This window comes from Heptranchias perlo, chromosome 19 (assembly GCF_035084215.1).
Source record: "Heptranchias perlo isolate sHepPer1 chromosome 19, sHepPer1.hap1, whole genome shotgun sequence".
Classification (NCBI taxonomy): domain Eukaryota; kingdom Metazoa; phylum Chordata; class Chondrichthyes; order Hexanchiformes; family Hexanchidae; genus Heptranchias; species Heptranchias perlo.
This window is the reverse complement of record NC_090343.1, coordinates 25,649,524-25,675,781: the sequence shown is the minus strand read 5'-3', so window position 1 is coordinate 25,675,781 and position 26,258 is coordinate 25,649,524. Positions and strand designations below refer to the sequence as shown.

Here is a 26,258-nt window from a genome sequence, read left to right as displayed (position 1 = left end):
CTGCAACTTTTGCCATCGGGACAATCCGTGGTGCTTTTCTGCAGATCTGTCTATATCCTCCCCACTCAGGCATCTGTGGCTTGCTTCTCAAAACAACACTGAATCGGCACCTGCCCCAGGAATGTTGCTTTATTTGTGGCCGCTGTTATGAAGCAGTGATCCTACTTTGTTCTTAACTGGTTACCTCAGCTGTCTCCTTCCCATCTCTTTCACAATTTCCTGTTCAAATCTCTTGCCTGGTTTCTATCCTACTGAGACTACCTTGGTTAAGTCACCAACGATACCTACCAAATTTAGCAAACCTTCTTTTGCTGTAACTTTTGTAACTCATACAATTTCCATACTGAAAATGGTTTCCAGTCCCAAGTAATAGGAAAGAGAATCGCAACAAAATGTTGATGTGCTTGGAAAATCAGGCCTAAAATAAATGTTAGGAAAATATGTCATGTGTAATCATGCATGATGTTTTGGGCCATTACAGGGATAATATTGATTTGATCAAGTCTACATATATGGTTATATCCTATTAGGCAATATATGTTGATCTTTGTCAAGTTGATTTAACTTATCAATTTGTGTGTGGTTCTAGGAATTAAATGTTTACTCCTATTTTCCCAATTGAGCAGGTTTTCTTCAAAGAGATTTTCCTGAATATTTTGGAGACATCCACAAGTACATTTGAGCACAAATGGATGGTCATTCAGACTCTGACTAGGATTTGTGCAGGTAATGTGTTCCAGCATACTTTCCACCTTTTTGGTTGTGGGTTTGTGTTAGGACTAATGCTTCAAGATTTATTTCAGCATAGCTGAGGAATTTATTTTTCTGTGTATTAATTCCATTGTAGCATCTAAATATCAAAATCCTATCAAGTTGCATTTTCTCCCATTCTAATCCTTCGAAATATACGCGCCATGTCTAAAATGTATCGTCACTTGGGCCAATACACATCATGGGCCAGATTTTGTTAGACTTGTTAGTGCACGTTTAAGTTTTAAAAAAATTTTGTCCACAAAGTTGCTGGAAGTGTGAGCTGGTAACAGCACATTGAGAGCAATAGGGCATCTGGGACTTTGGTGAACAACGGGACAAACAGTGCATCTCCTTAACCAATGAGATTTAAGGATTGAGAAATAAACAGGAAGGACTGAGAAAGAGGGTGAATTAGACTGGGTGAATTCCATGTCCAATCAGGTACAGAAAGAGAGAGAAAGAAAGATTGGATTAAGAGAGAGAAATAAGAGACAAAGGAAAAAAAATGAAAATTCGCCATTTTTAAAAATTCTCTTAAAACAATTCACAACCTGAAGGAATGAGACGACACACCTATAATTGTTTACTTTCTGGTCAAGAGAGGTTGATTAACAATTATCACATCATTGAATGGATGCTTGTGCTATTAATTATTAGACTTAACTATCTGGTCAGTTTAATGGGCAATTAATGTGCAAAGGCAGCAACTTCATGATAATCACAGTGAGGTTAAGGACAAGACGCCGTTTTTGCAAAGCTAACGGCGGAGCTGAGCAAATCGGCCAGTAACTTAGGCAGTTCGCAATTCACAGGGTAGCGCTCCTCGCTGCGAGTTGTTGGTCGATTTTGTGCATTAATAACAACATGCATTGTTCAGACGCCATTATTTTTTCAGCAAAATCTGGCCCTATATATGGTAGGGTGCCCTGTTTCATGTAATGCAAGTTAATGTCAGCTTAAAGAAAAGCAGTGTTAAAAGTCTTAATTCTCTCAAAAATTAAGTAGACGTTTTAAATGTGATGTATAACAAATACTTGGTTACAGCTTTTTAAATCCAGTCTTATTAGTATTTGAACTGTGCACAGGGAAGTAGTATAGAAGTCCAAAGTCCAAGCTTATAAATCCACACATCGGTTATTAGCACTTGGTTCTGGCCCAAGTGTACCACATGAGTTTTGTGTTTTGTAACTTGAATGGTTCTAAAAACACCTAACATTTCCCAGAATGTGTTGGGAGGGAGGAGGATAAGATTCATTCAGTGAAAATCATGTCTGCTTTCAGCTGGTGTCCAAAGTATTACCAACCCAACATGCTGCATCTCTACTCGGTTTTAATAGGCTGCCACCTTTTCTGAATGCAACATATTCTCAGAGTATATTGGCTCCAGTCAGGTGGGGCGAAGTTTCGATTGATAAAGAGAAAAGACAAGCAAGTAGTACAGGAACGTGAGAGGGATAATGATAAACAGAGTGTGTCAGGAAGGGACAGAGCGTACAAACATGAGTGCACTAGCAAATGGTGCTGGGGTAGGAAAGAATGGTAAAAAGACAAAATTAAAGGCTCTTTATCTGCGCACAACATTTGCAATAAGATAGATGAATTGATGGCACAAATAGAAACAAATGGGTATGATCTCGTGGCCATTACAGAGACGTGGTTGCAAAGTGACCAAGGTTAGGAGCTAAATATTCAGGGTTATTTAACGTTTTGAAAGGATAGGAAAAAAAAGTAAAGGTGGTGGGGTAGCTCTTAATAAAGGATGAAATTGGTATAATGGTGAGAAATGATCTTTGCTCAGAAGATCAAGATGTTGAATCAATTTGGGTGGAGGTAAGAAATAACAAGGGAAAGAAATCATTGGTGGGAGTAGTATATAGGCCCCCTAACCAGTAGCTACACTGTAGGGCAAAATATAAATCATGAACTAAGTGGGGCTTGTAAAAAAGGAAATGCTATAATCATGGGCGATTTTATCTTTCACATAGATTGGATAAATTAAATTGGCAAAAATAGCCCTGAGGAGGAGATCATAGAGTGTATATGGGACTGTTTCTGAGACCAATACGTCGGGGAACCAACCAGAGAACAGGCCATTTTGGATCTGGTAATGGGTAACGAAGCAGGATTAATTAATGATCTCAAAGTAAAGGATCCATTGGGAAGCAGTGATCATAACATGATAGAATTTCACATCCAGTTTGAGAGCGAGGATCTTGGGTCTGAAACTACTGTATTAAACTTAAATAAGGGCAATTATAAAGAAATGAGGGTGGAATTGGCTAAAGTGGACTGGGTAAACAGATTAGAAGGTATGAAGGTGGATAAGCAGTGGCAAACATTTAAAAAGATATTTTATGACTTGAAACAAAAATATATCCCTGTGAGGAGGAAAGATTCAACAAAAAGGGTGAACCAACCATGGCTAACTAAGGAAGTAAAGGATGGTATCAGTTTAAAAGAAAAAGCATACAACATGGTAAAGATTACTGGTAAACCCAAAGATTGGGAAAATTTTAAAAACCAGCAAAGGATGACTAAAAGAATAATAAAGAGGGAGAAAATAAATTGAGAGTAAACTAGCAAGAAATATAAGAACTAACAGTAAAAGCTTCTACAAGTATGTAAAAAGGAAGAGGGTAGCTTAAGTAAACATTGGTCCCTTAGAGGATGAGACTGGGGAAATAATAATGGAAAACAAGGAAATGGCAGAGGAATTGAACAGATATTTTGTATCTGTCTTCACAGTAGAAGACACTAATAATGTACCAATAATGGTAGAAAATCAAGGGGCAAAGGGGAGGGAGGAACTAAAAACAATCACTAGAGGAAAAAGTACTAGGTAAACTAATGGGTCTAAAGGCTGACGAGTCCCCTGGACCTGATGGCTTGCATCCAAGGGTCTTAAAGGAAGTGGCTGCAGAGATAGTGGATGCATTGGTTGTAATCTTCCAGAATTCACTAGATTCTGGAAAGGTCCCAGCGGATTGGAAAACCGCAAACGTAACACCCCTATTCAAGAAGGGAGTGAGACAGAAAGCCAGTAACGATAGACCAGTTAACCTAACATCTGTCATTGGGAAAATGCTAGAATCCATTATTAAGGAAATAGTAGCAGGACATTTGAAGACTTATAATACAATCAAGGAGAGTCAACATGGTTTTATGAAGGGGAAATCGTGTCTGGCAAATTTATTAGAGTTCTTTGAGGAAGTAACGGGCAGGGTGGATAAAGGGGAAGCAATGGATGCAGTATATTTGGATTTCCAAAAGGCATTCAGTAAGGTGCCACATAAAAGATTACTGCACAAGATAAGAGCTCATGGTGTTGGGGGTAATATACTGACATGGATAGAGGATTGGCTAACTAACAGAAAGCAAAGAGTTGGAATAAAAGAATCATTTTCAAAATGGCAATCTGTAACTCGTGGGGTGCTGCAGGAATCAGTGCTGGTGCTTCAACTATTTACAATATATATCAATGACTTGGATGAAGGAACAGAGTGTCTTGTGGCCAAATTTGCTGCTGATACAAAGATAGGTGAAAAAGCAAGTTGCGATGAGAGCACAAAGTGTCTGCAAAGGGATATTGACAGGCTAAGCGAATGGGCAAAAATTTGGCAGATGGAATATAACGTGGGAAAATGTGAAGTCATCCACTTTGGGAGGAAAAATAAAAAAGCAAAATATTATTTGAATGGAGAAATACTACAAAGTGCTGCGGTACAGAGGGATCTGGGTGTCCTCGTACATGAAACACAAAAAGTCAACATACAGGTGCAGCAGGTAATCCGGAAGGCAAACGGAATATTGGCCTTTATTTCTAGGGGGATAGAGGATAAAAGCAGGGAAGTTATGCTGCAACTGTACAGGGTGCTGGTGAGATCACACCCATGGAGTACTGCGTACAGTTCTGGTGCCCTAATTTAAGGAAGGACATACTTGCATTGGAGGCAGTTCAGAGGAGGTTCACTAGGTTGATTCCGGGTATGGAAGGGTTGTCTTATGAGGAAAGATTGAACAGGTTGGGTCTATACTCATTGGAGTTTAGAAGATTGAAAGGAGATCTTATTGAAACGTACAAGATTCTGAAGGGACTCGATAGGGTAGATGCTGAGAGGATGTTACCCCTCATGGGGGAATCTAAAACTAGGGGGCATAGTCTCAGAATAAGGGGTCGCCCGTTTAAGGTGGAAATGAGGGGGTATTTCTTCTCCCAGAGGGTCGTGAATCTTTAGAATCTTTTACCCCAAAAAGCTATGGAGGCTGAGTCATTGAATACATTCAAGGCTGAGTTAGACAAATTTTTGATCAGCAAGGGAGTCAAAGGATATGTGGAAAGGGCGGGAAAGTGGAGTTGAGGTAAAAATCAGATCAGCCATGATCTCACTAAATGGCGGAGCAGGCGCGAGTGGCCAAATGGCCTACTCCTGCTCCTATCTCTTATGGTCTTATGGATAGTTTTGAATCTTTGAAGTAACCATGATTCTTTGGAATGTGGAACTGAGCTATGTATTTGAACCAATAATACATTTCGTGACAACTTAATATGCCGTATGGACTATCCAGTATCCATTTCGTGTTAAATTTTGAGATTTAACACGCATTGGTGTCCCAATAGCATTTTTTAAAAAACACAACACGGGGAATAGGTTATCATATTAAATTCTATCTTTGTTTATTTCAGATGCTCAGTGTGTAGTCGATATTTACGTGAACTATGATTGTGATTTAAATGCTGCAAATATATTTGAACGCCTTGTGAATGACTTGTCAAAAATTGCTCAGGGACGAAGTGGTCAGGAGTTGGGGATGACACCTCTGCAGGTAAACAGAAATTATAAATTATCAGAAGAATATTGTAAAATATTATAATCTTTGAAAAAGTGCTTCCTGATTTCACTCCTGATTGGTCTAGCTCTAATTTTAAGATTTTGCCACCTTGTTCTGGATTCCCCTCCCACCAGAGGAAATAGTTTCGCTATATCTACCTAATTCCTTTATCATTTAACACCTTGATTAGATCAGCCCTCAACTTACTAAATTCAAGGGAATTCCATCATAAGGTCAGAAATGGGGATGTTAGCTGATGATTGCACAGTGTTCAGTTCCATTCGCAACCCCTCAAATAATGAAGCAGTCCGAGCCCGCATGCAGCAAGACCTGGACAACATCCAGGCTTGGGCTCATAAGTGGCAAGTAACATTCGCACCAAACAAGTACCAGGCAGCAACCATCTCCAACAAGAGAGTCTAACCACCTCCCCCTGACATTCACCGGCATTACCATCACCGAATCCCCCACCATCAACATCCTGGGTGTCACCATTGACCAGAAACTTAACTGGATCAGCCATATAAATACTTTGGCTGCAAAAGCAGGTCAGAGGCTGGGTATTCTGTGGCGAATGACTCGCCTCTTGACTCCCCAAAGCCTTTCCACCATCCACAAGGCACAAGTCAGGAGTGTGATGGAATACTCTCCAATTGCCTGGATGAGTGCAGCTCCAACAACACTCAAGAAGCTTGACACTATCCAGGACAAAACAGCCCGCTTGATTGGCACCCCATCCACCACCCTAAACATTCACTCCCTTCACCACCGGTGCACAGTGGCTGCAGTGTGTACCATCCACAGGATGCACTGCAGCAACTCGCCAAGGCTTCTTCGACAGCACCTCCTAAACCCGCGACCTCTACCACCTAGAAGGACAAGAGCAGTAGGTACATGGGAATAACACCACCTGCACGTTCCCCTCCAAGTCACACACCATCCCGACTTGGAAATATATCGCCGTTCCTTCATTGTCGCTGGGTCAAAATCCTGGAACTCCCTTCCTAACAGCACTGTGGGAGAATCTTCACCACATGGACTGCAGCGGCTCAAGAAGGCGGCTCACCACCACCTTCTCAAGGGCAATTAGGGAAGGGCAATAAATGCCGGCCTCGCCAGCGATGCCCACATCCCATGTACGAATAAAAAAAAAAGAATACAAGCTAAGTTTATGCAACCTGTTGTCATAATTTAACCCTTTAAACCCTGGTATCATTTTGGTGAATCTCAAGTGGCGATATGTTTCCTGATGTGCAGTGCCCGAAACTGAACGAAGTATTCCAGATGAGATCTGACCAAAGCTGTCTACAACTGAAGCATCGCTTCCTCACTTTTATATACCAGTCCCCTTAGGAATGTTGGCGACAACAGCAGGAGAACCCCCCCCCAGCTGTTCTTCATATAGTAAAGTTGGATCTGTTACATCCATCTGAGAGGGCAGACGGGACCTCATTTGGATGTGAACACAGGTTCATTTTGAAGTCCCAAATTCCAGTAGACTGCTATTAGCTAAAGCAACAGACCAGAGATTGAACCGAGCATATTCGTACTCAATGACGTAACCCGCTGAGCCATCAGGTGAGTAGGCCTTAATGAAGATTAACCTATGGATCTCTTCCAAAAGACAGCAACTCCCCCAGTGCTGCATTGAAATGTCAGCCTAGATTATGTGCTTCGTCTCTCAAGTGGGGCTTGAATCCATAAGCTTGTGTCTCAGGCAAAATAGTATCATCAAGCTGAGGCTGATACCCTCAAAGTCTTATTTTACTGTTTTGGAGCTTCCACCCATTGACCAATCTGGCTCGGAACAGGAACTTGCTCAGTGGGTAAGACCTTATGCCCTCCTACTCCTGCTTTGGCCGTACAATGCCTCTAGTTTTTTTTAAACTATACTTTATAATTGTCTTTAAACAGTCAGTGGGTTCCTACTTGAAAGTAAACATTGCTTGTAGCCTCCATAGGTTAAATTTCATTTTAGGTCTACTCACCTGATGGCTCAGCAGGTTAAGTCAGTGAGTACGAATATGCTCACTTCAATCTCTGGTCTGCACTTTTAGCTGATATCAGTCTATTGGTATTTGGGGCTTTAAAATTAACCCTTGTGCTCAGGAGTGGAAAATTGGCAGGGTATTCGACTACAGAGGCATCACAGCTGAGCTCTTAGAGCAATAATGAGCTCAGCTGTGATGCCTCTGTAGTCGAATACCCTGCCAATATCCACACACACTCACTTTTAGCCAGGATCACTGGATAATTGGGGAGGAAACCCTGGTTTCTGTATTCCCTTCCCTAACCCAAGAGGGCTGTGTCATCCCTGTCCTCGTTGAGATCAGCTGACTCAGCATAGACCAGAGATTCAATCATTCTCCATTTACGATTGGCCTTTCTAGATGTCAGCTTCACCTGCTTTTTCCCAGTATAGTTCAGATGTGATTAAGATAGAGGTCTGAAAATATATATTTGAAGTTAGAGCAATTGTTCTGCTACTCCTGAGCATGCTCATCTGAGCTTTTCATTCGGAAACTTAGCACTGATTGAAGCATAAACACTGTCTTAAGAGGAAAAAAATTGCGGCTGTGGAGAACTTGTGATTGTTTGTTTTTTTTTCTCTAGGAAAAAAACTTGCACTGAAGGTAGCTAGTTTTCATGTAACTCACTGAAATTGTAACTATCCTTTGAAATAAAAAAAAGTTAAACACGGATCATTTTTCATTTAAATATATCCTGCCCACAACAAGTACAAAAAGCTGAAACACTGAGCAGAGATTATGGTTTTTGTTCCAGTTTTAATTTGTCTTTTTCTGTGTACTCTAATGTATCCAACTGAGGAAATGCTGTTTATCTACCTTTTCAGGAGCTGAGTCTTAGAAAGAAAGGACTGGAATGTTTGGTTTCCATCCTAAAATGCATGGTTGAATGGAGTAAAGATTTATATGTAAATCCAAACCTTCAGACTAATCTAGGTGAGATCGCAAAGCATGTGTGAATATTTTATCTGGTATCTGTTTTGTAATGTAATAATAGGTGAAACCTAAAAATTTAATTTACTTTGATGTTTACGAAGACTTAATCATGTTTACAAGTGATGAACAATTTCTAAACTCAAGCTGGAATTATCAAATAATGCAGCTGAAATATCCCCCTTCTCATTAAATGAATGTGCAGGTCAAGAGAAGCCATCCGAACAAGATAACAGCGAAGGCAAACTTGCAGAAGCTACACGCAGACGAGGAAGTACAAATTCCTTTGACTCCACAATATCGTCAGGCGTTGGGAGTATCAGTGCACAGACATCAGCAGCAGATGATCCTGAGCAATTTGAAGTCCTGAAGCAACAGAAGGATATTATAGAGCAAGGAATAGATTTGTGAGTTCTCAAATATAAAAATGTGTAGATTTGAATATTTTGTCATGCTTGCCCTTTTGTTTTTGCAGAGCTTTATCAAATTCATATATACATATTGCCCACTACCCTTTCTGCTGCTGAGGGCTGCAAATTGAGGTTACGAACAAAGAATTTGATCAACCAAGTTATCAACTTTAGGGAAGAATGAGAAACGGCCATTTAACCCACCAAGCCTGCTCCATCCAGAGTCTGTGCATGATTATTCTATCACAGCTTCTCTGTCACACCACGGCCCAGAATTTCCTGAAATGGTGTAATTGGCCAGTTACGTTGAAATTTACGCTGATCTTGTTATCGTTCAGTTGTGCAGAAATTTACTGAGAATATTATTAGCATATGTCAGAACATAAAATCCAGCATAAAAGGAGTGGAATTTAGCATGACAATCGAGGCCTGAGGAAAGTCCTGAACTGACTCTTATCGTCTTTCTTGAAGTCTCTTTTTGTGTGAAAATTAAAATTTGAAAGCATCAAACCATAATTTAGGCACACAATGTTTTAGTGAATGCAAATCATTGTGATGCCATAAAGATGCATTTCAAGATAGAGAAAATACATTTTTTGGGTCTGTGAGGAGAAATTTTAAAAAAACAAATGACTTTAGGACCTGTTACACCTAAAATTTTAGGCATTAATTTACAGCCCGTTCTTAACTGGCATAAATTCAGCAAAATTCATGTGAGCTTCACTTCTGCATGGGGGGGCAGAGCTATATTCATGAGTGGCGGAGGGTTTCAGCGGATGTTTTGTAGAATAGGCGTAAAAGGTTGAGGAAATTAGGGCGTAGTGCAATGTCACTTACACCCGAATTTCCATCATGTCTCTCACCCAAAATCATCATTGTGCCAAACGTACGCTGTCGTTTCGCCGCAAGTTTTCAGAAAATTCTGGGCCCACATGTTTTCGTATTTTCGCACGCTTCCCCAGGTGAGAATAGTGTGAAGGATTTTCTGGCTGATTAACAGTCTGACAGGCATGACATGAATGTTACCATCTTTATACCAGCTGATGGGGTGATTAGTCTGGTATGATGGGATGGTTTTATTGGCTCCTACGACCCATATGATAAGGTGGGTGGGGGACCACCTACGCCCGTTGGATGTCAACCCAGAATTTAGAGTCAGAGCCAGAGTTCTGCTTACTGGGACTGTCTGGAACAGGTTTCAAACCCTGAATCTCCTAACTCCAAGGTGTGAATGGTGCCGCTAAGCCAAATGCTCACTCCGGCTCATATGTTGGTCCCCTATTTTAGGACACTACCTTTATTTCCCCAACCTTTCCTTCAAAAAATGAAGCTCTTTTGTTAATATCTCATTAATCCGCAATCCTGTTCCACAACAGGTACCAATCCAATCCTTTTTAAAGGTGCTAGTTGACCCGTAATCAATTACCTGTTCTGGAACAAAAATGTAAACTTTGAACAACTATGAATCAGTCTTAGAGTGTTGTACAGTGTAAATAATGCAGGTACACTTTTGACATGCAGTGTGAGCACTGAGCAGGTTAATACTTTTTTGAAGCCAACACAATTGAGTTGAATAGTATCATCTGCATATGTAAATCAGAACTATTGTTCAGCATTTGAAAATTCCACAAGTATATTGTGCCACCCTGTGAAAATGGGTTATAGTAGATTGATGAAAAATTGACCATGTTTTTGATTTTTATGTACACAATTTTTTAAAATTGCTATAACTCATTTTCACAAGGTGGCAAATTTATACTTGTGGATCTCAAACCAAATAGATATGGATAGATAGATAAGTATTATGTGTTTTAATTGCTGTTTCAAGTTTAGTTAGTGATCCCATTCTTTTTTTGAGTGGATAAATGGAGAGATCTAGAGCAAATGGTGCAAGATTGATTTCACTGGTTGGCATATTGCTAACGAGAGGGCATAAATTAAGGATTGCCTCTGGATGAATGAAGGGGGAAGATTAGACAAACTTCCTCCCCCCCACCCCACCCCCCCAACCAGAGGTTTATCAAAATACAAGTGGCTGTAAAATCATTTTAAAAGAAATTGAATAATTATTTGAAAAGCAAGAATATATGATGATACAAGGAAAGAGCAGGGATTTGGGATTAGAGTACATAGTTCTAGTTGGAGTTAGCATCAGTGCAAGCACAATGAGCCAGATAGCCTCTTGTGATATAGTTTCTGTGATTTAGAATGAGCCACAAACATTTGCACCTGGTTGCTTTGATGCAATATATAGTAGTTGTTGGTTATTTACTGAAATTTTATCAGAACAGTTTCAGCTTTCAGTATGTTCTGACTGTTGCACTGGCATCATAATGTACAGTAAGCTGACAAGCAGCTGCAACTTGAAAGCATCAAGTTCATGTCAATGATTTTTATCTCCAAATAAACAATCCTGTGACATCCTCATGTATATAACATATATTCTATGCATCTGCATTTCAGTCACTCTTGTAGAATGTCAGTGATGTCAATCATCCTGTAATTTATATGCATTGCATCAGAACCTCCAATGTTAGCACACAGTGTTGCCAAAGGACGACGGTGACCTGCTGAAATAACACCACAGTGTCATTCTGTGACCAATCACTGAGAGGTGGGAGAAAATAGCTTAAGATGTGTCACCTTCTTGTATTTTAAACCCCCCCCCCACCCCCAAATAAAATAAGCATGGTAAGCACCTCGCCAATGTAAAGAAATAAGGAGACAATCTTGTGGGGAATTAGATATAAACCCATCTATAACATCATGCCATATGTTTGTGCATCAACGAGCTGCAGCATCCTGAATGTGAAGCTGATTCTTCAGCTATTTGCACCTCTTGACCTTGTGACGTGAGATAGCTGCTGAGATTTGTTTTTTATTTTTATTTTTGGTCAATATGTTTTGTTTAACTATTACTGGTGATTTATCTCTCAAATTTTAATATTTTCAAACCTTGTCTTCAGATTCAACAGGAAACCAAAGAGAGGTATACAGTACTTGCAAGAACAAGGAATGTTGGGCACAACAGCTGAAGACATTGCACAGTTTCTTCAACAGGAAGAAAGATTAGATTCGGTAAGATTTATATTAATTAGTGAGACATGCATAAAAATTCTATATTCGTTCCTCAAGGGCAATAGTGTTTCTTCCATTTCTAGTTATTTCTGTCTGTGCATTTTGCCAAAAACATGATGACCAGTATCCTAAAATGTAAAATAGGGCAAATTATAGAATACAGGAAGTTTTCTTTTTCCTCAGATTATAATATGTTTATTATTATTAATCATAACACATCTGTTCTTTAGTAGACCTTGTGGGGTTAGGATTAAGTTTGCTTGCCCTAACAAGAAACTTTAGACAGCTACTATTTGTATTGATCCCAAGTTAATCTAAAAGTATCAGTAAAGTGGAAAACATTTTTGAAACTCCACTTCCCACGTATTTTATATTTTGTACCATGATTAAGTGCATGATTATCGATGCATGTTGAGTAAGCTGCAAGTCTGTAATTCAGTTTGATGGTCTCATTTAATTGTGAATGGGTGGGGAGGAAGTTTGGTTTGTGAGAATCATCTGACAGCCCAAGTGAATGGGTGTCCTGTGCTGCTTCTGTTGCATATTTTACAAGAATGCATACTCCTGAGTAGGACCCTAAGATTGGGATTATCTGAACTAGTCACCTGAAGAATATGCCTCCTTATCGATTTATCCATCTCCCCCGACCCCTCCCCCTCTTCATATGAACTCCAATGCACTGCATCACCCTAACGTAATTTACTTTTATTTGAAGTAACAATAATGTGATTGAAGGACCTTTATCCTGGAGTATTCTTTTAATTACTCCAACATTAGCATATCTTTAGATTCACTGTGAACTGAAGGAATTATCCTTTTCACTTTTTTGTATTTACATTTGTTTTTGTATTGTATACTTCGGATGAATGTTTTAACCTATGTACCAAAACTGTAACCTAATTTAGAGTAACTGAATGTCCTTGCACACTTTCACAGACTCAAGTGGGTGAGTTTCTTGGGGAGAACAACAAATTCAACAGAGAGGTGATGTATACTTATGTTGACCAACTGGATTTCTGTGAGAAGGATTTTGTGTCAGCACTTCGTATGTATCTTGAACGATTTCGCCTGCCTGGGGAGGCGCAGAAAATTGACCGACTCATGGAAAAATTTGCAGCTAGATATTTGGAGTGCAATCAAGGGTAATTCAAAAAGTAAACTGTTAATACATTTTAAAATGAGAACTGGGTATGGTTTTAAAGTTATTGTACTTTGAAGTTTTAGGCATTTATTTCATTAAATAATGCATTTTTTGCTTCTTTACCCAGACAGACGCTGTTTACAAGTGCTGATACGGCATATGTTCTGGCCTACTCTATTATAATGCTGACAACAGATCTGCACAGCCCTCAGGTAACTTAGTTCAGGAGAAAATGTTCTGTGAGCTGAATATTATTAACACTGATGGCCTTTAAGGTTTTATTGAGAAACTTGATTCAAGAATCAGATAAAATATCATTGTCTTGAAGTGCTATTGCAAGGCTTACATTACCTTATGTATTGAACAGGTAAAGAATAAAATGACCAAAGAGCAGTACATTAAAATGAATCGTGGGATCCATGACAGCAAAGATCTGCCAGAAGAATACCTGTCTTCCATTTATGATGAGATTGCAGGGAAGAAAATTGCCATGAAAGAGACAAAAGAATTTTCAGTAACACCAAAGTCCACTAAACCAAGTGAGTCAGACATGTTTAACTGCAGCAGTTTCAATAGACTGGCCACTAAATGTGGCACACATTGCACTTATATTTTAGTAAACTTCCCAAAAAGGAGTGTTTATTGTGTGTCATAGTCATTGGTAGATCTTCGGAATATTGCCAATGGACCTGAACTGCTGATCCAAGGTGTGCTATATATAGATCTGCATTCAGATAAACCTCTTGGTTTTTCTGTGTGCTGTATTAAAGCCACATAAGCTACTAATAGTCCTCTTCATCTTCATCTTCATTCACAATTCTCTTGGGGGCTGAAGACCTGAAACTAAATTGGTATTCATCAAAAGACAAGATATAGTGGCTATATGTGCAGGCACAGCACAAAAAGGTTAGAGACAAATACACTGCTAAAAATGACCAGTGCCCGAGTGATGCAAGTATTGGACATTGGTCCACTGGAGAGAGTAATATGTGAATCAGATGATTCAAATTACATAAAGCAAAAGTTTGGTTGATAAGCCAACTAAGTTGTAAGATTTTCAGTGACTTGTAGCTCCTTTCATTTTGTCTTGCATATAAGGGCCTTCAGAAGATATATTCAATGTACGCATTCTTACCAGACATAAAGTAGATTTCTAACTTGTTGCTGGTCAAGAATGGGAGCACATCAAGTAGATTGGTTATCCTTTAATGAGATTTTCTTAACCACTGACCGCTGTGTACTCATGGAGTAATTAGGAAACCTCCAAACTAACTTCGTAATACTACAAATAAGTTGTAGGTCACATGTCACTACATTTTCTTTACAGGCATTCAGCATCAACACTAAAAACAACTGACATTTTAATGCAAAAATGGGCTCCATTTTATTATCAATACCAGATGAGTCTAAGATGGTAATTCAATTAAGGGATTCAGATGGCTTGAGTTTTACACCTGTGGTTAATAATATTTGAACCCTTTGATTGGATTAATGTCTGAGACATTTTTATCTGAATTTAATTGACATTAAAATAAAATGAAAATGGATAAGTACTGATTGATGTTGTCTTGGTCTGTAGGTGTCGCCACTGAGAAACAGCGAAGGCTACTGTATAATCTTGAGATGGAGCAAATGGCAAAAACTGCCAAGGTCTTGATGGAGGCAGTGAGTCATGCAAAGGCACCATTTACCAGTGCTACACATCTTGATCACGTCAGACCAATGTTTAAAGTAAGTTGTTTGCCAAAGCTCAATCATTTTTCCCCAGTAACATGACTGACTGGGATTATCAAAGTTATTCAAAGCAATGACTGCTGTGACTATGGGATTGAAAGCAATCCCAGGAAAGCTCGCGATTGACTGGGGATGTAGAATACATGTTGTTCTCCCATTGTTCTTTGTTATGGAGTAGTAAAATGATCGTTTTGAATCTGAAGTTCCTCACTTGATAACTACTTGGTCTTGGGTGTGCTGCAGTAAGGTACCGTGCTGAGACTATTTGCTTCGCTTGTAAAACGGTGGAAAATACAAGGCTGAGTCACCACGGTCTATTCTACGAGTAGATGCTTCAAATACAACACCAGTTGAAGCCTGGTAGCATATTACCTACCTTCATTGCTAACTGTAGAGAAATTGTCAGAGAAAACACCAGATTTATTTTTATAAGGGCAGAAAACTTACTTGATTCAGATGACACATAAGAGACTGGAGTGCAGATTTGATCCCCGTTTTAGAGGAGAAATGTGATTCATTTTACTGGTGCAAATATTTCAATGTGTATTCTATGTTTTGTACTATTGCATCACATTGGGCCGGATTGTGTTGTAAAAATAACAGAGAGGCCAACAGTGCTCACCATTATTAATGTGCAAATCGAACAGTAACTTCTGGCGTCCACACGTTCGCAGAAATTGGGAAGTTGCTGCCCGAAATACCCTGCTCCTCCAAAAGCTGTGTGAAAACGGCATCTCGCTGGCTGACTCACCATTCAAATGAATTGAACTGCATGAAGTTCCTGCACTGACGTTGTAGATATGAACTAAACTATCCAGAAAAAGTTAGGGCTTGTCCATTCCAGTGTAAGCACCCTTTTAACGGTGTGATAAGTCTTGATTGCTGCCAAACAACCTCTCGGGCACTGAAAATTCATTTACAAGTGTGGTGCCTCATTCCTTCAGCTTTTAATTATTGTTAGACATTTCAAAAAAATGTTTTTTCATTTTCTTTGTCTCTTTTATCTGTCTCTTAATGCAATATTTCTTCCCCTCTCTTTTATTTTGCTTACTGCACCTGATTTGGCAAATTCACTCTTCTAACTTACACTTCCTGGTTCGGATTTTGCACTGCTCATTAACAATTCTTCAACCTGGTTAAGGAGATACACAGATGCTTGCCCTGTTCACACAGGTCCCAGATGCCCTGTGGAGTGTGCTGTGCTGAATGGATCTCTAACTTAGAGTAACTTGCCATGCAAAAGCTCATAGGAAGTATATGGGCAAGTGCAAGTTCGCCACTCACAACAAAGTCCGGCCCAGTATCTTTCTGGTTTCCAAGATTTTATTTCGTAAAGCACAGAATGGACACTTAGTTTTGCAATAACTGTTTTGAACCTGTTTCTCTCACTGACTATGCTTTCAAGTCTGAGTTGATGTACCGGACATTGTGAAGGACAGAAAATGCCACTCAACAGATGTATATTTCTCTTTGCAGCTGGCATGGACACCACTATTAGCAGCATTCAGTGTTGGCTTGCAAGACTGTGATGATCCTGATGTGGCCTTTCTTTGTCTAGAAGGCATCCGATGTGCAATTCGGATAGCCTGCATTTTTGGCATGCAGGTATGTATTTACATGTCCTCCGCTTGAATGCTGTGTTCATTTATAATTGTAGGCTGTTTCTTTGGATCTCAAGTTTTGCACAGTGTTTTCAGAACATAGAAAAGATCCTATTGTAATTCCTATAGGAGCCAAGACTTTTTATACATTTTTTTTTTCTTTTCTCCATTTCTAAGACTTGTATCACATAATCCCAACCAACATTGTGCACCGGCAATGTTTTCCTAGGGTGTAGAGTAGACTATTACATCTTTTTAAGATATGTAGATAAACATTTGAAACAGATGATAGAGAGAACAGGACAATGGGATTAGCTTTGGATTGCTGTAGGAAAAAAAACTGGCACAGCCATGATAGGTTGATGGCTTTACTCTGTGTTGTAAAGTTCTCTGGTCCAAGATATGTAGAGGAATAACTTGAAAACATGGCTTTGCAGTATTTTTATTTTGTGATACAGGAATCAAAAATTTAAGGAGGTTCTTAAATGAGTGGCTCAGCAGAGATGTTTTGTGATGGAAATCCAGAGCTTGGGGCCTAGACAGCTGAAGGCAGAGCTGCCAGTGGAAGGGCGAAGGAAATTGGGGATGCACAGGAGGCTGCAAATGGAGGAGCGTAGGGAGTGGGGGATGTGTAAGAGGGCAGAGTTGTCAGGGTTATAAGGGTGGAGGAGGATCGGGAGGGGATGAGGCCATGGAGGGATTTGAACACTAGGGTAAGAATTTTAATTTTCAGGCGTTGGTGGTCAATGTGGATCAGCAAGCACAGGTGGTGGGTGAATGGGACTTCATGCGGCTTAAGATATGGGCAGCAGAGTTTGGGATGAACTCAAGTTTGGAATAGTCGAGCCTGGAGGTAATAAAAGCGTTTCAGTAAAGAGTTTCAGTAGCAGATGGGTTAAGGTTGAGTAGAGATGGGCTATGTTACGGAGGTGGAAGTAGGTGGTCTTTATGATAGGGAAGATATAGGATCGGAAGCTCAGCTCAGGGTCAAATAGGACACCAAGGTTGCGAACAGTCTGGTTCAGTCTGAGACCGTGGTCAGGGAAGGGGATGGAATTGGTGGTGAGGGATCGGAGTTTGTGATGAGGACCAAAGACAATGGCCTTGGTCTTCCCCGTGTTTAATTGGAGGAAATTATGACTAATCCAGGATTGGATATCGGACAAGCAGGCTGTTAATAATGGGCATGGAAAAATAGATCCAAAATAGAATAAAATTCATGTGGAATTGTGAATTTTTTTCATAATGCTCAGCAGAAATGTTTGTTAATGTATTTACGGTGCAACATATAGTGATTATTGCATTGCTAACCTTACATTTGAAGTAAAATAAAATCTGCCACTAATTTATTCTTGTAGATTGAACGAGATGCCTATGTTCAAGCTCTGGCCCGTTTTACACTATTGACAGCAAGTTCTGGCATCACAGAAATGAAGCAGAAGAACATAGATACTATTAAGACTCTTATTACTGTGGCCCACACTGATGGTAACTACCTTGGAAATTCCTGGCATGAGGTAAATATTGAGATGTAATGTTTTCTTTAAATCTCTTTGACCAATTCAACAAACACTTCAATGAGTAGAAATAAATATGTAGAAAGATTCCTCATACAGTGCATGGTACATGCACTTCAAATTCATAGAATCAGCTCCAAATTTGTTAACTTTTCTATCATTTCCCTGCCCATACTCATAGTCCTTAATATGAAGCAGAGGGGTTGGCCTCCTCCTTGCCAGCGTTCCCCCTTTCTAACATGGAATGATGCAGCTGGGCTATTAATCTTCTAGGGTTATAACTGGAACAGTGTCACAAGAGCCACTAGTAGTTCAGTATTCTCTATCAATCTGAAACATCAGGAGAAAGTGTCAGTAATAGAGCTTCACACACTGCTTCTACTGCATGTGGACCTCTCTTCCAGACAGATGCACAGATCATTGAAAGCAGAATTTCAGGTGGGAAAAGCCTTAGAAGGGCAAATGGGATTCTGCATTTTATATATGGATATATTGAATACGAAGGCAAGGAGATGATTGGGCAACAGTTGAGTATTGTGTAATTATGGGCACTCCATTTATAGAAAGTGTGTTGGTGCCATGAAAAAGGTACAGTTTTGATTCATTAGGATGATGTCAGGATGAGAGGATGTAGCTATGATAGACTTAGAAAAACTAGGGCTGTATTCAGAGAAGGTTAAATGGGTCTCTAATAGAATTGTTAAATTATGAACGGGCTTAAGAGGGCAAATAGTGAAACAATATTTCTACTGCTTGGTGAATCGACAATTAAGGGGCATAAATTTAGCATTAGTACTAGCAGCATAAACTAATTAGTTTGAAGAATTGTTTTCCTACCAAGGGTTATTGGAATGAAATAGTTGCACAGAGTCGAGACGAAATGTAGTCTTCTGGTGAAGTGGGGTGAGAGGGCAGAAGAAAATTAGACCAGTGCTATTAGATGTAATTCAATCCCTGGTTGTGCATTCTGTCCTTGTTTTTATTTTCCAAATATAAATTCCTATTACCACATTAATAATGGAAACTGCCGATTCTAAACTTGTTATGCTGTAATCATACTTTCTTACAGGTACTGGCAGTGCAATGCCCCTGCTGGGGAGTGTGGGATATAATTAGGATGTGACAAGTTTACATTTGCAGTTACCATTATAAATATAGACATTGCAATTGGTAAAGGAAAAAGTTGATGCTGCATACAGATGCAAGATTCTTTAACAAATAAAAAGAATGCATTATCGCAAGTGGCCATTGAAGCTGAGTCAATCACAGCATTGAAGGGGGAATTAGATAAAATAGTTGAAGAAAAATATTAAAGCTTATGAAAGAGCATGGAAATGGGATCAGAATAGATAGTTCTGATGTGAACCTAGCATCAGCGTGTGCACAATGGGTCAAATAGCCTTTCTCTGTGCTGAAATTTCAGATATTTTCATTTTCAAGTATTTAACTCATTCTTAAATGTTGTGATTGACTTCAGTAGTCATTTCTGGTAGTACATTCTACATTCCTAATAATTCTTTGCATGAAATTCTTCCAACTTCACACTTTATGCATCTAGTCTAATCTTGAGCTTTTGCCCTCTAGTTAAATTCACCAACCAGTGAAAATAATCTGCCTCTATTGATCACCTCACTCAGTGACAAAATTGAAGCATTTTTGTTTGTTTTTTTGCTTAAAGGTGGTCCCTTTTAAACCAGTCACAATACTAAAGGAATACAAATGTTGCAAAGCTTCATTTGGTTCTCACTGGGCAAATTTGCACAAGGGAGGAGCCAAGCTCTATAATTCAAATATATTTTGCTAGGTTCAGTTATTTGTGTGACGGGATAATTTGCGTGAATGGAGATAAATTATTTATTTAAATCCAACAAGCCCCTGCAGCTGCTTGAAGCATATTTAAGCAGGTTCAAGTGTTCAAATCATTGAGTTGGTTTGGAATCTTCAGAGATGGATCAAGCCAGCTATCTCCTGCAGTATAAGACAACAAAAATAATTGTATATATGAAGGTCCAGTACAAAATAATAGCTACTTTTTCAAGATGGAAGAAAGTTCCTTCAGAGGCACAGGACAAATCCATAGCTAAGTGAATTTTCAGAACAGTCCTCTGTCGGTGATCCTCGACTCCGTATCAAAAACTTATCTTTGTTATTGTGTTCAGTGAAGATACTCTCAAGGCTTTATGAAGCTAAGACTCAACTTGGAGTCATCTAGAATACAGAAGCCAAACTATCAAGAATAAGGACAAAAAAATCCCAAAAATGAAAGCTTCCTCAATCTTTTTGCTTCAGTTAATACAGCCCTAATTTTTATTGCCTTTCATCATAACTGTATCCTTTGATCCCTCTAAATCTATATTGCATCTTTTTCACGGCTCTGACGTAACTTCAACATTCTGCTTGATTTATATTCAAAGCGCATTGTTTATCTTTTAAAGCATGCCTCATTCATAAACTTAGATTGTTGCTTGCCAAAGTCAACCAAATTGTAGATTTTGATGAGAGCTTACAATCATTTATCTTGCACTGAAAAAAGCCACTTTTGGCAGTTATTTTCCTCAGCCAATGCTTTGAAACATTTGGAGTTAGCCTGAGTGTGAAACCTAACTGACAGTAAGCACCTTATCCCACAGCTGGATTTTGCCCCTTAACATTTGTGACTTTTAGCCTAAGGCTTCATCTATTTTACTGAACCACAAACAAAAATATTTTTTTTATTGCACAAGTCCATTTCAGGTTTTAATTAGTAACAGAACTGAACATTTTGTCATATTCAAAATGCAATGATTCACAAAATTTTGCAAGTAACAAATGCAAAAATTCCAAATAATGCACCTTTTTAAAAAAAAAAACTTCTTGTTTTTCTAATCTTCGTTTCCAGATCCTGAAGTGCATTAGCCAGCTGGAGCTAGCACAGTTGATAGGCACAGGAGTCAAGACTAAATATATTTCAGGTTCTCTACGAGCTAAAGATGGATTCAGTGGAAGTTCTGGAACTGGAGAAGAATTCTTAGGACTAGGTAAAATGAACAACTTTGCCATGGATAAGCTATTGTGTAGCTGCATCAAATACTTTGAGATGTTTTGTTGAATTATTTGCAAGCAAATGCAGATTATTAGCTAATGTTTTAAAATGTACACTTTTAGATTGTGAATAAATGCATTTTCATGTTTTGATTTTTAGTTACCACGCAGCAGTAATGGAAGTCAAAGAAATAAGCTGACCTAAGTCTTTAAGCTGGGTACCGTATCTATTTAATCAGATAAATGAAGAAGTAGCAACTAACTTATTTAGAGCAGGTTTGTTTTCTTAACGTAATGACGACAATGAGAATGCATTTTAAGTGTTAATATATTCCTCAGCACAACTGTAGAGTTAGCGTTTTTGTGGTGCTTTTTATTGGTGAGGATTCAATTTAGTTGCATCATGCATTTTATGGTCATACTATTCATTTTTTAAAAAGCTATTCGTAACAACTAAAACGACTATCCCAATTTCATCATATATTTTAAGATTGAAGATCTGCTGCGAGTGAGTAACAGCTAATTATTTTTAAAATTATGTATAAAATTCATATAACGGTCACAGGGTAAATACATCTTTTTAGTAGTCTCTGACCCTGTCCGTTTGTACTGTTGCATTCAAGAAATTAGGCTGGTTCAGTATCACTTGTAAACAGGAAATTGTCTTTTTAAATTTAGCTGCAAGTTCCAGGAAGTGAGAAAGTCAGTACTGTACTTCAAATGTGTATTTGATTATCAGCAAACTTTACACTTTAGAACTGTGCCTATTCAGATACTTGATTTGATTATTGAATAAAGGCAATGACTTGTATTAAGACTGAATTACTGTTTAGCCATTGTATTACAGAATTTATCATTGTGTATTTCATTGAATTGTTTAATGCTAAACATTATGAAGGGTAGTATATATTTATTAGGACTCACTCCTTGTTACGATTTTTCATACCGAGAAACACCTTTTGTACAAAATTCATCTATAGCCTGTCCTCATGAACAAGAATACTATCCATAACTCATCATTCTCTTGTGATCCTCCATTTGAGTAAATTCTGCACAAAATATCTGCTCCTCGGGACTTGACTTCTTCCTCCTGAATCAAGTGAATTTTGCTGGATTGAGGTGCAAAAGTTGCCAGCAGCCCTTTTGTGCCTTGCCAAAATAGTCATTTTTCATATGCAAGTCTAGAAGTTCAGTGGCAGCAGGCCATTTGATCACCAGGAATATTGCAAAGTCTGATGCAGTTATCACACTGAACACCCAAACGTATGCAAGGGGTTACTGGTTACCAATCATGCATGAAAACCCTGGCTGATTTTCCTTCTCTTTTCCTCCTCTACCACCTAGCCCCCAGCCCAAACCAGTGGAGTGTGTTGTCACTAAGATCAGGGTAGGGTTTGAACTTGAGACATTCTTGGTCTGTATGACTCATACCACACTTGTCAAAGAATGAATGCCTACTGAGCCATCAGGAAAGTGATCAGATAGCTTTATAACATAATGGATTAAAGACTTGCATTTTATTGTGCATTTAACAGACAAATGTCCCAAAGTACTTGACAGAGGTGTAAGGAAAATAAATGCCAAGCCAGGGAAGGAGACATTAGGGATGGGTAACCAGCAATTGCCCTTCTCCGAAGTGTGCATTATTGTAATTTTGTTTTTTTTTTGGGTTACAGGTACCTTTGGTGGCACTGTGGATAAAAAACAAATAGCCAGTATTCAAGAATCTGTGGGAGAGACCAGCTCCCAGAGTGTAGTTGTTGCAGTGGACAGGTAAAAAAAAACCTTCAATTTTTACTGAGCCCCCTTCAGAGATTCATGTCCTCTACAACCCAGTTCTGGGGGAGGTGGGACCTGTATGGGCCAGGCGGATTGCACCTCAACAGAGCTGGGACCAATGTCCTCATGGCGAGGTTCACTGGTGCTGTGGGGGAGGGTTTAAACTAATTTGGCACGGGGATGAGCACCAGGATGTAGCATTGGAAAGGAGAAACAAGATGCACAAAGGATTGGGAGCACTAGAGTAAGAAATAGTAAGGTGGGATCAGATTAAGAGTGAATAAAAGGAGGTCTAAGATGGGTCTACAGTGCACAAGGCATGGTAAATTTGGTGAGCTGCAGGCGTAAACAGCCACATGGGTGTCGTGGCGATAACGGAGACCTGTCTCAAAAAAAGGGCAGGATTGGGTACTAAATATTCTTCGGTACAAGGTGTTCAGGAAAGAAAGGGAAGGAAAGAAAGTTGGGGGGGGGAGGGCAGTTTTGATTAAGGAAAATATTGCAGTGCTGGAGAGAGGATGTCCTGGAGGGGTCAAGGACAGAATCTATTTGGTTAGTTAAGAAACAGTATAGGTGCCATTACACTGTAATTATAGGCCACCAACTGGTGGGAAGGATATAGATGAACAAATTTGCAGGGAAATTACGGAGAAGTGCAAGAGCAATAGAGTAATGATAATGGGGGACTTCAATTATCCTAATATAGACTGGGATAGTAATAGTGTAAAGAGCAGAGAGGGGGAAGAATTTCTGACGTGTTCAGGGGAACTTTCTTGATCTGTGTGTTTCTGGCCCAATGAGGAAGGAGGCATTGCTGGATCTGATTCTGAGGAATGAGGTGGGTCAAGTGGAACAAGTGTCAGTGGGAGAACATTTAGGGAACAGTGATCATAGTATCATAAAGTTTAGATTAGCTATGGAAAAGGACAAGGAGCAATCTAGAGTGAAAATACTTAATTGGAGGAGGGCCAATTTCAGTGAGTTGAGAAAGGATCTGGCCCAGGTAAATTGGAATCCAAGATTGGCAGGCAAAACTGTAATCGAACAATGGGGGCCTTTAAAGAGATGGTTCAGGTACATTCCCACGAGGAGCAAAGGTAGGGCAACCAAATAAAGAGCTCCCTGAATGATGAAAGATATAGAGTAAGATGAAGCAGAAAAAGGGGGCGTATGGCAGATGTCAGGTTGATAATACAATTGAGGACCAGGCTGAATATATAAAGTTCAGAGTGGAAGTGAAAAAGGAAATTAGAGGCAGAGAGAGCGTATGAGAATAGACTGGCAACTAACATAAAAGGGAAACCTAAAGTCTTCTATAGGCTTATAAATAGTAAATGGGGAATAAGAGGAGGGGTGGGGCTGATTTCGGGACCAAAATGGAGGCAGAGGGCATGGCTGAGGTACTAATTGAGTACATAGTATCTGTCTTCACCAAGGAAGAAGATGCTGCCAAACTCGCAGTAAAAGAGGGGGTAGTTGAGATACTGGATAGGCTAAAAATTGATAGAGGTACTAGAAAGGCTGGCTGTACTTAAAGTATGTAAGTCACCCAGTCCGGTTGGGATGCATCCTAGGTAGCTGAGGGAAATAAAAGTGGAAATTGCGTAGGTACTGGCCATAATCTTTCAATCATCCTTAGATACAGGGGTGGTGCTGGAGGACTGGAGAATTGAAAATGTAAGGATAAACCCAGCAACTGCAGGCCAATCAGTTTAACCTTGGTGGTGGGAAAGCTTTTAGAAACAATAATCCGGGGCAAAATTAACAGTCACTTGGACAAGTGTGAATTAATTAAGGAAAGCCAGCATGGATTTGTTGAAGGCAAATAGTGTTTATCTAACCTGATTGAGTTTTTTGATGCAACCAAGAGGGTTGATGAGGACAATGTGGTTGATGTTGTTGTGTATATGGACTTCCAAAAAGTGTTTGATAAATTGCCACAATAGACTTGTCGGCACAGTTGAAGCCAATGGAATAAAAGGGACAGTAGCAGCACAGATATGAAATTGGCTAAGTGACAGGAAACAGACAGTAATGGTGAACAGTTGTTTTTCGGACAGGAAGTGTTCCTCAGGGTCGGTACTAGGACCACTGCTTTTCTTGATACATATTGATGACTTGGGTGTGCAGGGCACAATTTCAAAATTTGCAGGTGACACAAAACTTGAAAGTGTAGTGAACAATGAGGAGGATGGTGATAGACTTCAAAAGGATATAGACAGGCTGGTGGAATGGGCGGACACGTGGCAGATGAAATTTAACACAAGTGCGAAGTGATGCATTTTGGCAGGAAGAATGAGGAGAGGCAATATAAACTAAAGGGTACAATTCTAAAGTGGGTGCAGGAACAGAGAGATCTGGGGGTATATGTGAAAAATCTTTGAAGGTGGCAGGGCAGGTTGAGGAAGCAGTTAAAAAAGTATATGGGCTTCTGGGCTTTATAAATGGAAGCATAGAGCACAAAAGCAAGGAAGTTATGTTGAACCTTTTATAAGACACTGATTTGGCCACAACTTGAGTATAGTGTCCAATTCTGGGCACCGCATTTTAGGAAGGATGTGAAAGTCTTAGGGTACAGAAAAGATTTACTAGAATGGTTCCAGGGATGAGGGACTTCAGTTACGTGGTTAGACTGGAGAAGCTGGGATTGTTCTCCTTGAGAGCAGAGAAGGTTGAGAGGAGATTTGATAGAGGGGTCAAGACAGAGTAAATAGAGAGAAACCCTTCCCATTGGCAGAAGGGTCGAGAATCAGAGGACACAGATTTAAGGTGAGTGGCAAAAGAGCTAAAGGCAACATGAGGAAAATCTTTTTTACGCAGTGAGTGGTTATGATCTGGAATGCCCTGCCTGAAAGGGTGGTAGAGGCAAATTCAATCGTGGCTTTCAAAGGGGAATTGGATAAGTACTTGAAAGAAAAAAATTTGCAGGGCTACAGGGAAAGGGTGGGGGAGTGGGACGAGCTAGATTGCTCTTGCAGAGAGCCGGTACGGACTCGACGGGCTGAATGGCCGCCTCCTGTGCTGTAACCATTCTGTGATTCTCCCATTTTTAAGCAACAGTATTTTTGTAGTCTTGCACCAACACTAATTTCCAGGCTATAATAATTTGGATTTTAAATGTGTACTAAGTAGAAATGCAAATGATTAACCAATAAACTTAACTTTAAAAAAAAAGTTTTTTTTTTGGTTGAGAGTGGGTAACACTTTATTTCAGGCACACACTATCAGGATGAAGCACACTCAGGTTAAGTATTGTTTTCTAATTAGTTTGAATAATCAATAAATTATTCAAACTATCATTGCAAACATAGGAATTGTTTTTGAACAATTTCATCTTGGTATTTTGTCATAAGTATAGCAAAGCCTCTCTCCAACAGTTCTAGCCACAGAAGAGCATCCCCCACTGATCTAGTGTGAAATTTTGGCATTTTGCC

At 39.4% G+C, this 26,258-nt stretch overlaps 1 protein-coding gene across 1 annotated transcript in view; it reads left to right on the top strand.

Annotated features, from left to right (window-relative positions):
* LOC137335255 (brefeldin A-inhibited guanine nucleotide-exchange protein 2-like) overlaps nucleotides 1-26,258 on the top strand; it is a 103,007-nt gene that overhangs the window by 46,263 nt on the left and 30,486 nt on the right. The window contains exons 11-23 of the mRNA XM_068000533.1: nucleotides 627-726; nucleotides 5,438-5,577; nucleotides 8,438-8,546; nucleotides 8,749-8,950; nucleotides 11,920-12,031; nucleotides 12,968-13,173; nucleotides 13,300-13,384; nucleotides 13,540-13,711; nucleotides 14,752-14,903; nucleotides 16,383-16,511; nucleotides 17,866-18,024; nucleotides 20,903-21,041; nucleotides 22,722-22,818. Of these exons, the coding sequence (XP_067856634.1) occupies nucleotides 627-726; nucleotides 5,438-5,577; nucleotides 8,438-8,546; nucleotides 8,749-8,950; nucleotides 11,920-12,031; nucleotides 12,968-13,173; nucleotides 13,300-13,384; nucleotides 13,540-13,711; nucleotides 14,752-14,903; nucleotides 16,383-16,511; nucleotides 17,866-18,024; nucleotides 20,903-21,041; nucleotides 22,722-22,818 (1,802 nt within the window). The remainder of the gene's footprint in view (nucleotides 1-626; nucleotides 727-5,437; nucleotides 5,578-8,437; nucleotides 8,547-8,748; nucleotides 8,951-11,919; nucleotides 12,032-12,967; nucleotides 13,174-13,299; nucleotides 13,385-13,539; nucleotides 13,712-14,751; nucleotides 14,904-16,382; nucleotides 16,512-17,865; nucleotides 18,025-20,902; nucleotides 21,042-22,721; nucleotides 22,819-26,258) is intronic.